Source organism: Octodon degus, unplaced genomic scaffold, assembly GCF_000260255.1.
Source record: "Octodon degus isolate 3935 unplaced genomic scaffold, OctDeg1.0 scaffold00094, whole genome shotgun sequence".
NCBI classification, from domain to species: Eukaryota; Metazoa; Chordata; class Mammalia; order Rodentia; family Octodontidae; genus Octodon; species Octodon degus.
The window spans coordinates 4,071,696-4,082,971 of record NW_004524670.1 but is presented as its reverse complement, the minus strand read 5'-3'; the positions used below and the strand labels follow the sequence as shown (position 1 = coordinate 4,082,971).

General features: G+C 37.0%; 1 protein-coding gene and 1 pseudogene across 1 annotated transcript; one reads left to right on the top strand and one right to left on the bottom strand.

Annotated features, from left to right (window-relative positions):
• The first annotated feature begins 1,472 nt into the window (after window positions 1–1,472).
• Window positions 1,473–2,772, top strand: LOC101578144 (annotated as a pseudogene).
• Window positions 2,773–9,827: 7,055 nt separating this feature from the next.
• LOC101577739 (olfactory receptor 13F1) lies at window positions 9,828–10,787 on the bottom strand. The gene has a single exon (XM_004638095.1). The coding sequence runs from the start codon at window positions 10,785–10,787 to the stop codon at window positions 9,828–9,830; it is 960 nt and encodes a 319-aa protein (XP_004638152.1).
• Between the last annotated feature and the right edge of the window lie 489 nt (window positions 10,788–11,276).

Here is an 11,276-nt window from a genome sequence, read left to right as displayed (position 1 = left end):
TTTGTTGAAATTGTCCTTCCGATCTGATTTGAAACTGTCTCATTGCTATCTGTTTGTCAATAAAACTTTGAAAAAAAAAAATAAATAAATAAAAAAAATAAAAAATAAAAAAAAAAAATGAGGTAAATTTTCCATTTCATTTGCTGTATGTTCTAACTCCTGAAGTTACTTTTATTTCTTTCTTTGTTTATTTTATGTATTTTATACAGGGTCTCACTATGCAGATCAGACTCATTGTGATCCTCCTGTTTTCAGCCTCCCCAGCAATGGGATTACAGGCCTGAGCCACCAGGCCTGGTCTCCATGGCCTACTCAGTGCACCCAGGAGTGGGCTGGCTTGTCTGTGGTGGTGGGGATTGAACTGAAATTACTTCTGAAAACTTTTAGCCTCATTATGTTTGTCCTTTACCCTAAATTCTGAGTAACTTATAGTAGTTCATCTGGTAACTTTAGCATCATTTTCATTTGTAAATGTATCTACTGCATGGCTTTTGTTTTCTTCAGGTTATGGGACATATCCTGCTTCTCAGCACATTTTACAATTTTAGGTTGGATTTGAGTCATTCTAACTTTTTAAAAAAAATTTTTCTTTTATTTTGAAGAGTAAAAACAAGAGCAAGGAAAACAAAAGCAAAGACAGAAATGTGATAACATGTAGCAATACATTCATTACAGATGTTCAAAACAATAGCTGATTAACATTCTAATTTTCATACCTCTGAGTGGAAACCTTTTTGTTCTGCCTCTAGAACTGTTGGGTATATTTGGGCAGGCAGTCACTACACATGCCCTTAATCCCTCTGAGATGTGTTTTTAAACTTTACAAGGGCAAGTCTAAAGTTGCATTTACCTGAAAAAGTGGGTGCTATTAGTTAGAGCACTGGGGGTGACTGTCTTTTCATGGGGAATGTTTGGGATAGTTATGATTGTTACAGCAGAGGGAACTCTGCTGAAACTTTTTGGTAGAAAGCAACAGCTACTTTCTCTTAATTCAATGAAAAAAAAGATATGTACTAATAGTGTTTGGACAGGATATCATGTCTGCATCTTGTACTATGAATAACTACTACAAAGACAACAATATGCAATGTATTAATTATTGTAACTGTCCTACTAACCTGTTTTGAAACTGTCTCATTGCTATTTGTTTCTCAATAAAATTAATACAAAAAATAAAAGAAAGCAGAGATGATGTTAAATTTTTTTAAATATTAGTATTCCTAATTTTTCTCCTATTTCTGTTACACTATCTATAACAATAGCAACAAAAGCTACTGTTGTCTTGTCACTTTACTAGAATACTTATATATGTTAAAACACGGAGCATGACACACTGAATTTTAAAACATTTATTAAAGACTTTTCAAAAGTCTTGATATTTAACAGGATAATGTGCCACTCTATTCAAAAGATTCTACTTAAAAATTAAATTCTGTATATTTAATTGTACCACTTTTAGTTTTCCCAATTTAATGCATATCTATGCATCAGAAAAACTGACTAGCCCGCAACGCACACACTGTGTGAAAGCGGAGTTGCACCTTAAGGAGTGGGCGACAGATAGTTTACATTCAAGAGAAAATAATCCAGAAAAAGAAGAACAACAGATCAAGATATGCAGCTCTTTGGCTGCCAAATTGTGGTTTTTGACAGATCTCCGCATCAGGGAAGATTAACCCCAAAAAGAGATCTTGCAAGCTTTGAGGGCCAAATATTGTGAGGAGGAACTGGACTTCAGGGCTGTGGTGATGGATATGGTGGTGCTGACAGCTGAACAAGGAAACCTGGGTCTGAGAGTCAATGGAGGATGCATTTCTGCCTATCCCCAGGTGGTGGTGGTGAGAATCTCTGCCCCGTGGGTGCAGAGTGATAGTGACATCACTGTGTTGCATCATCTCTAGAAGATGGTCTGCGGATTAATGAACCGACCTCAAGCCATCCTGAATTGTGTTAATTAATTTTGGACATTTCAACAGTTAGCTGGCCATGGTGTTCCTCTGGCAGGTACTTTCTCTTACAGTGGCCATGAAAATTTTGCTAAAATGATTGATGAAGCAGAAGTGTTGGAATTCCCAATGGTAGTAAAGAATACAAGGGGTCATAGAGGCAAGGCTGTTTTCTTGGCACGAAATAAGCACCATTTGGCTGATCTAAGCCATCTTATTCACCATGAAGCTCCGTACCTGTTTTAGAAGTATGTGAAGGAATCTTTCGGAAGGGATGTGCGTGTCATTGTCATGGGAGGCCGTGTCGTTGGCACCATTTTACGCTGTTTCACAGATAGGAGGATGCCGAGCAACTGCTCACTAGGCGGTGTGGGGATGATGTGCTCACTGAGAGAACAAGGAAAGCAGCTAGCTATCCAGGTGTCTACTATTCTGGGAATGGATGTGTGAGGCATTGACCTGTTGATGAAAAATGATGGTTCCTTCTGTGCCTGTGAGGCCAATGCAAACGTAGATTTCATCACCTTTGATAAGGCTTGTACTAGATGTAGCTGGTATCATAGTGGACTATGCCGCCTCCCTTCTGTCCTCTGGCCGGCTCACCTGGTGCATGTCCCTGCTCTCTGTGGTGTCCACGGCCAGTGAGACTAGTGAGCTGGAGCTGGGTCCCCCTGCCAGCACTGCTCTCGACAACATGAGCGCAAGTTCCAGCTCTGTCGACAGTGACCCTGAAAGCACAGAGCGAGAGCTGCTCCCCAAGCTCCCAGGGGGCCTGTTCAACATGAACCAGCTGCTAGCCAGTGAGATCAAACTCCTGGTGGAGTGACTCCACCAGCCAATAACTAACCAGCAAAACCCTTGTAAAATGTTCTCTTCAGTTCTTTTTTAACCAACTTGCAATGCTGTTCATGTAAGGTGCTTAGGAGGATGACAAAATGTGTAAGATTATTTGGAGAGAAAAAGGGGGTAATAAATGAGACCTCTGCTGGTAACATATGCTGACTTTCATTTGCAGACGCTACAGAGAGGCAGAAGTGGTGATGTGAAAAACAAAGTCAGGCTCTCACAGTTAACTTTTAAATCACTGCAAAATTTGCGCTGAGGCCATGCCGCGAGGAATACGAACATTTTGTTCGCGGTCTTTCACCCTTGTTTGTAACAAAACATTTTTTCATATACAAATACCTGATAGCATAACTTTACATTGTGTTGTGAGATTTGTAAACAATGGGAGAAACATCTATCTAAATTACAGAAATTTTTATGTACAAATCTGAGAATCCTGACATTTCACTGTCAGCTAGCAGCTTTAATTTATAGCTTATTTATAGCTCTCAAGGGGCTCCTATTTGGATTTCTCATTTTTGTCGTTTTTTTTTCCTTTTAATTTTGATGGGAGAACAATGTGAATATAACCCAATAAAGGCTTTTTAGTGACAAAATTGGTGTGCTTGCATGATGAGAGGAAATGAACAGTATTGCAATGTCTGGTTTACAAAATAGCATTTACTCAGTGTAGGTAAAATTACACTGGTTTACAATATGTGAATTGACTTGTAATTGTTTGTGCTTTAAAGTCTTTTTGAAAGACATATGTTCTGTTAATGTTGCATTTTTTAACATACATGTTAGCCATTCCCTGGTTTATGCCTGCATCTTTAACAATGGCCAAAGTGAGAAAAATGCTACCTTTTTGTTAACAAGATACTGACTTGAAATATGTACACTTAAAGTCTTTTCATTTTCTTTTGGTGGTTGGACATTTAAAGAAAAAAGTCAAGGAAAATATTTTTAGGGGGCAGATCAAGGGCCTGTAAGTTGTTAAGTATAGCAGTTAAAGTTATTTCTAATGCCAGCATTATATATTTGCATTTTTCACTTTTTACAAGGAAGTATAAATATATGTGTGTGTGTGTATGTGTGCACGCATACATGTGCATGTGTTTTGATTTTTATTTATACAAGCCAAACAAAAAAGATGGAGTCTAGAGAATAGAGCGTGACAGGAAACAATTTTTTGTTTTAAAAAACAGATGTATTATTCTCATGATTTAGGCTCCCCTAGGGTAGAGATACCCACCTGAAGACATAAGGAGAATAGAGGTTTCTTAGGCCTTTTTCTGTATATGTTGATTGATTTTGGTTTTGTTTCTGTTTTTACTGTTCAGTGTATGATTCGTTCAAGGCCGTGTGCTGTCCTTCAGTCCTTATGGCTATGCATTCATTGTCTTTCTGCACATAGGATTTGGGTGGCTGGCCTTGTTTTTGTTTGGGAATTTATTTAGCAGAATTGAGTCTCATATAGCCCTACTTTTAAGCCTTCAGTACTGATGACGGTATATTCTTTTATTTTTTGAATTTATAAAAGCCCCCAAACTGGAGGCAGGGAGGGGTCGGGGGGCGAGCCCTCAGTGCCTGCTCCCAGGGCCGGGCCCAGGTACAGGTCTGCACCAGAGTTGGCACTAGCAGAAGAGGCAGCTGTTAGGTGCACAGCGCTCCTGCCCCGTGTCTGTCCTGCTTTCTGTTTCTAATTAATGTGAGGTGTGTTCTGGTAAATTTGCCCTTATTGTACGGGAGGAGAAAAGTATTTTTTTTAACCAGGTTTTCCAAAGAAAATAGATCACGAGTACTGTTATTAAGGAGTGGAACATTTTTGTAACGGACTAGATAACTTGAAAATGACTAGCCCATTGCAGAAGAAAAAGCTGGGAATTCAGTTCATCCACTTGAAATTGTTCTACAGTAATCAAAACCTCAAGGTTCAGATCCCATAGATCAGAGCCAACCTTTGTGATAAACTTAGTAAGGTCTTGGAGACTAGATGGTTGGTGACATGTATACATCCTAAAAACTAGAATAGATTTTTACTGAATAGTGGTATATCTGATGGTCTATGTTTCTTAAAGGTCCAAATGTAATAAAAAAAAATTAAAAAAAAAAGCCCCCAAACTGCATATGAGCCTTTAAAACATGGATAATAGCTATCCTAAGTAGGATTTGGAAGGTATGTTAAGAAATGAAGGTACTACAGAGCTCAACATAATTTTTTAAGCAGCAAGTTTCATCTCCCTAAAAATCTTCTGAACCTTTTATCCAAGCCATCTCTTGCCTCTCCAGTGCAATTTTCCTTCAGATGGACCTTAACATAATTTCTTGGACACTACTTTAAGGCAATAATAAAAGATCAATATTAACCAGTTCTGACAGAGGTTTGATCATGTTTACTTGTACAGTATTCCCCTCATTTTAAAAAAGGAATGTAATAAAACTTGTTTTTTCTATAGAATTAAGCAATATTAGAATAGAGTAAAAGGTTGACTGTTGGCAAAATAGAATAGTAAGTACCAAAAAAAGAAAAACTGACTAAAGATCAATTTATTCACTATTAATTTTTCCATGTATTCAAGTGTGTTAATTATTTCATAGTACTTCTGTTTGATTGACAAATTATATTTAAACTACTTATATATTTTCTGCACAGTTGAACAAACTGGAAAATAGGGGATTAGAAAAGATGCTGTTCACTTGAGACTGAGTCTATAGATAGAAATATGTAAAACATGAATGCATTCATAATCACTCACATCACTTCATGTATGTAGTAGTTCTATGAAAAAGACGAATCAAAATGTCTTAGATCAATGCCATTTTAAGTATAAGTTTTTGATGTTATTAATTTTGTCTGTTTTGCTTAGATTTCTAGTATATTTTCCTTAAGGTAACTTGCCATGCATTTTTGATAGTTAGCTTCTTCAAAACTGCAGGTTCAAGAAGGAGATATCTTCCACTTCAGTTGCAAGACAGATGGTGACAGGATTAGTGAAGACGCTGAGATAAGGCAAGTGAATAATATGTCCACCTGGATTCCTACCTCAGCACTCTCCCATCTCTATTAGTGAGAGAATATAGAAGAAATTATAGTGACTGACTGTCATCAAAGGCTTGGATGAACGTGGAGGTACTTGTTTTGATTTGTGTATTACTGAGTTACTCTAAATCTGTCTGATATGCTGTATGCTTACAAGAAGTCAAATTCAAGGATATAGAGGTTTGTACCAACCATGATCTCTTTAAGAATGTGAGCTCCTCTTTTTTCTGCTAGAGCTGCCTATTGGTAAAGATGAAAGGGAAATGTGATTTCAAGGACGTTCCGGTCATTGTATGAAGTAAAATATAGTAATGGTTGAGGGAAAAGGTTTGCATCAAATTGGATTGATCTCAGCTCCACCGTGTACCTGATTTGTAAACAACATAAGCCATTAAATCTCTCTTTACTTACATTGTTCATTTGGAAAGTCAAGGTGACAAAATGACTGATGAAATTGAATTAAATATTATCAATTCCAACTCGCAGTGCTGTGTGCATTCAATTACTCCATGTAAAGAATTTAGAAGAATGACTGAAATACAGTAATAACTCAGTACATACCCTGCATGTTTTATTTATTATTATTACTTTTAGTATTATCACTACAGCCAGTGCCTCATTCAATGTGCACTTAGGTTATTCTTTTTTATGTTGCTAACACCTTGCCAATAAATCATTCTTTGATGGAAGCTCTTGTTAGCCTTCATTTCTTTGACATCCAAAGTCTTGCTTTTGTTTCCTATATAATTTATCTCACACTGTATGGTGTATGAAGTTATATAACTACCTGCGAGGATGACTTGTTTCTATGGTGCTACAGAGAAGCATCTGGATTGATGAGCTTCTATGCTGGTTGGGAAGTACTTAGATCATCAGCTTTGTCCTAAAAACCTCACAACAGGAATCAATTCTTTCTCATCACCCTTTTTTGTGGCTCTTTGAACATTGCAGTGATCACTGAGAGGAAACAAATTGCAAGGTGAGACTGCAGCAAGACTCAAGGCAATGGAGAGATGGTGCAATGACAGATATTAAAAATCACAAGGATGAAGTTTCATGAAACATGCTACAAAATCTAACTGGGTGGGTGGCAGTGGGGCTTAGGTTAAACGCAGGCTTTTCCATTTAATGCTTCGTGTCAGGGCTTATCATTTCCACATGATAAAAATTCACTGGTCCTTATAATACATGTAGCCTATCAAGTCCATCCCCTAGAAAGTTTGATTTCTAGGTTGACCCTGAGGATGATATATTTGACAAACATTTTAAGGGATCTTTATTTTCTGACTAGTTTGGGAAATTTTCAAGCCAGTTTAAAACCATGTAGTATAGGTACTAATGTGTTCTTTGAATGCATTGGAAATTACTGAAATGACAAGAAGGTTCATATACAAAATCAGTTAAAATCTACTTAGCTTGAAAAGAGAAAAAATGAATGATTAGAATAAATTAAGCAGATATTTGTGAATTTAGTGACATGGGTAAATTCTTTTTATCACGGGATTGGTAAGCATTTTCTCTGAGCTTTCATGAATATTTCTGAGACTAAACACAGAGGTGGGTCACAGTAAATTTCTTCCAGAAACCTTGAAAATAAACCTACTTGGTGGGAGCTCAAATGGTAAAATTTCCACAAAGTTACTGGCCTGTTGAAGCCAATCACCTGTGTGAGTGAAATATCAGGCAACACTGAATGTAAATGCTGTAAGCAAAGTATTAACTGGATATTACTTCAGAAAAGAAGGAATTAAATGTGATACAATTATGTACACTGTATTTTTTATGTACACTGTATTTTAATGAGCTGTTTCTTCTGTTAATGTTGTAGCAATAGGAGCTCCTCATTATAGAATGTAGAATAATGAGTAAGAAATCAAAGCAAATTCAAGATCACATATACAGTGCCATCTTGGAAATAAGCAACCAAAACAAATTTGGGCTTGGTAGAATTCACTCCATCCCAGCTCATACTACTGGGGGAAAATGATTCTTGCAGATATGCCTGAAATCTGAGGACCATCCACAGTCTTGTGGGGACCCAACCAGCATTAGAGAGCTAGTCTGTATTATTGGAATACAGCTCCTTGTATTTCTGGACCAGCACTTACCAGCTCATCCACATCCTTTAAAAATGGCAACAGAAAAAACATTTAAAAGATCACACGTTGGGCCAAGGGATACAGCTCAGTGTTGTAGCACCTGCCCAGCAAGCACAAGGTCCTGAGTCTGATTCCCAGTACATGCTCCACCTCTCAAAAGAGCTCATAGGGGATAAAACTTTCATCTTAATTTTTGTACAAGTTTTATTTTCATCTATATAAGAAAATAACAATATGACATGCTTAATGTTTGTGATGACTTGGAATTAATGGTTTTTTTGGGGGGGAATTAATGTTTTTCTAGGTTGGTGTAGAGTTTGGGTAGATAATAGGTATAATACTCTTCTCCTTTTCAAACACCAATATCACATTGTGGTCACTATGATCTGATAGTGGACTATATAAATCAACAAGCAAATAAAATAACTGTTGCTTTTATTCCATATAAAAATTTCCTGTTGCTAATTCTGGAGTGATTTTGAGTTAATAGAGCTGGGAATCACATAAAGGGGAGAAAAGTTTTCATTTATACTAAGGGTGTTTGGATTAGTATCAGAGTTCATACTTTAAAATTTTTCCTTCTTCATGGTTCTTTCTTTAATCCATTTATCTATGACTGAATTATTTCTTTAGATTTCTTCCTTGCTCACATTGAAAACTACTGTGCCAAGATTTTAATTATCTCACCAAAGGACCGGGGTTATTTCTATGGTAGCAATAAGTATGTTTTCCATAGAATAAAGCCGTCATCCACATAAATTCCACGAAGCTTCTCTAAAAAAGAGAAAGTGATGTATATACATTGGTCTCATTATTCTGCACCTCAAATCAAGTCATAAAAGGCACAGAGAAGTACAATTTGCATTATGGTGCAAGTATAATGTATATAATTTTGCGTGCATATATTAAATATGTTCATGACTTTTCCTACATTGTGCATATTGATAGGTCCTATTTTCTGGGATGTAATCGCTACAGGCTGTGGAGCTGTACTTCCTCATCGGTCAAGTATATAATAACATTTGGGATGAGAGTGCTGATGTATTCAACAAGTCGATGCAGCACACAGCAGGAGAGCATGTGACCTTGTGCCCACAGATACTTTGATATCCCCAGGCTGTCACATGTGTCCTCCGCCTCACACTCAGGATTACAATGGCACAAAATATTTCTTACGATAATTTTGTGTGTGTACAGCTATTTATACATCACCCACATACGCATCTCAAATAAACAAAGTGTTTCTTATCCACCTAAAATCACAATATTTTTTCACATTTTAACATTCTAGAAACGATGAAGAGTTCTTAATTGATGAAGTGCTTTTGGTTTTAGGAAAAAAGGAGCAAGTGCATTAATTTAAAATGTGTATTTCTTGAATTCAAAATTATTTGCATATCATTGAGAATAAATTACTTTAATATTTGCTGGGTTCAAAATTCTACATTATTATTTTCACAGAATATAACAAGCCAAGTTGGAAGCAATGATCAATTGTCTAACTTTAATGTTATCTATTTTCCTGGAAACAAAGATCTTTGTGAATGACTCATTAATACAGAAAACACCAAAGAATGATAGGAGTGAGTTCCTATTGAAAATTAATATTTTCTAGGGTTATGTTTAGCATTACTATTAATAATAAATATCGGTCTCATTATTCTCCATCTCAAGTTAAGTCATAAAAGACAAAGAAAAGTACATTGATTTGCATCATGATGCAATTATAATGTATATAATTTTGCATGCATATATTAAATATATTCATGATTTTTCCTACAGTGTGCATATTGATAGGTCCTTTCTTCTGCAATGTAATCATTACAGGCTGGGGAGCTGTACTTCCTCAGCCTTCACTGGTGAAGTATTTTCCAGATAATATTGAATGTCTAGATGAGTGTGTGTATTCCAACACTAATTGAGGGTTGGAATTAAGACAGTACTAAAAGACTTTTTAACCAGCAATCTTTTCACAGCCACTTTTACCTCTTTGTTCCGTAAACTATAGATAATAGGATTCAACATGGGGGTTAATCCAGCATATACCAAAGCCATAAATTTGTCAATTTCCTGTGAATTCACTTCTGTGGGTTTCAGGTACATGGAGAGAGCTGTCCCATAGAACAGAATAACCACAGTCAGGTGGGCTGAGCATGTGGATAAGGCTTTGCTTTGACCATCTTCTGAACGGACTCTCTGGATGCTGGAGAGGATAAGGACATAGGAGGCACAAATGAGTAGCAACGGCATGGGCAAAAGAAGCACGCTGATCACTAGCATGATTACCTGCACCATGGAAGTATCTACACAAGCCAGTTTCAAGACGGCCAGAATTTCACATGTGAAGTGGTTGATGATACTGTTTCCACAGAAAGACAACCGCAGCACAGCCACTGTTTCCACCAGGGCCGTGAGGCAGCCTGTGACCCAGGAGCCAGCAGCAATCTGCACGCAGACCCTCCTGTTCATGATGATAGGGTACCTCAGGGGATTGCAGATGGCCTCATACCGGTCATAGGCCATCATGGAGAGGAGTACGCACTCAGTGGAGCCCATGGCAAGAGAGAAGTACATCTGAGAAGCACATCCTGAGAAGGAGATGGTGTTTTTTCCTGAAACAAAGTTTGCTAGCATTGGAGCGAAAGCAGAAGAGGTGTACCAGATGTCTAGAAAGGAGAGGTTGCTAAGGAAGAAGTACATGGGGGTGTGCAGGTGGGAATCCAGGATGGTGGTGGAGATCAGAATTAAGTTGCCCATCAAGGTGAACAGGTACATCAGCAGACACAGCATAAATATCATGACCTCAACTTTGGGATAGTGGGAAAATCCCAGGAAGATAAAAACTATTTCATATGTCTGACTTGTCTGAAACATTTTATTGTGTCATGTTCACTACACATACATAGATGAATTAGTGTTGCATATTATACATTTTGAACAAATGATCTCCCCTTCACATTTTATGGCATATTTTTCCTTTATATTAACTTATGTACTTAATTGTTTTCTAGGTTAGTGATAGTGTTATTAATGCATGCTTGAACAATCTGTTATAAGTATAATTTAAATAGTAAATCAATAGATAAATCCTCAAATTACTATTCATATTACAAGATTTTCTTTTTGCTGTTGTTAAGGGGGCACAGGCTGAAATCAGGTTTACTTAGTAAACATTATGAAAAAAAGGCAAATAAAAGATAAGTTTTGTTTTCTTTCTTTTCGTAATACTACATTGGTAACTGATTTACTATTCTGTCACCTATTTCCCTTTGAACCACTGAAACTATTTTCTTCCTCTAGTTTGGTAGTAGCCTTCTATTCTAGCAGAAACATTCTTGTTCCTAAGTTTCCAGTGTCTTCTGC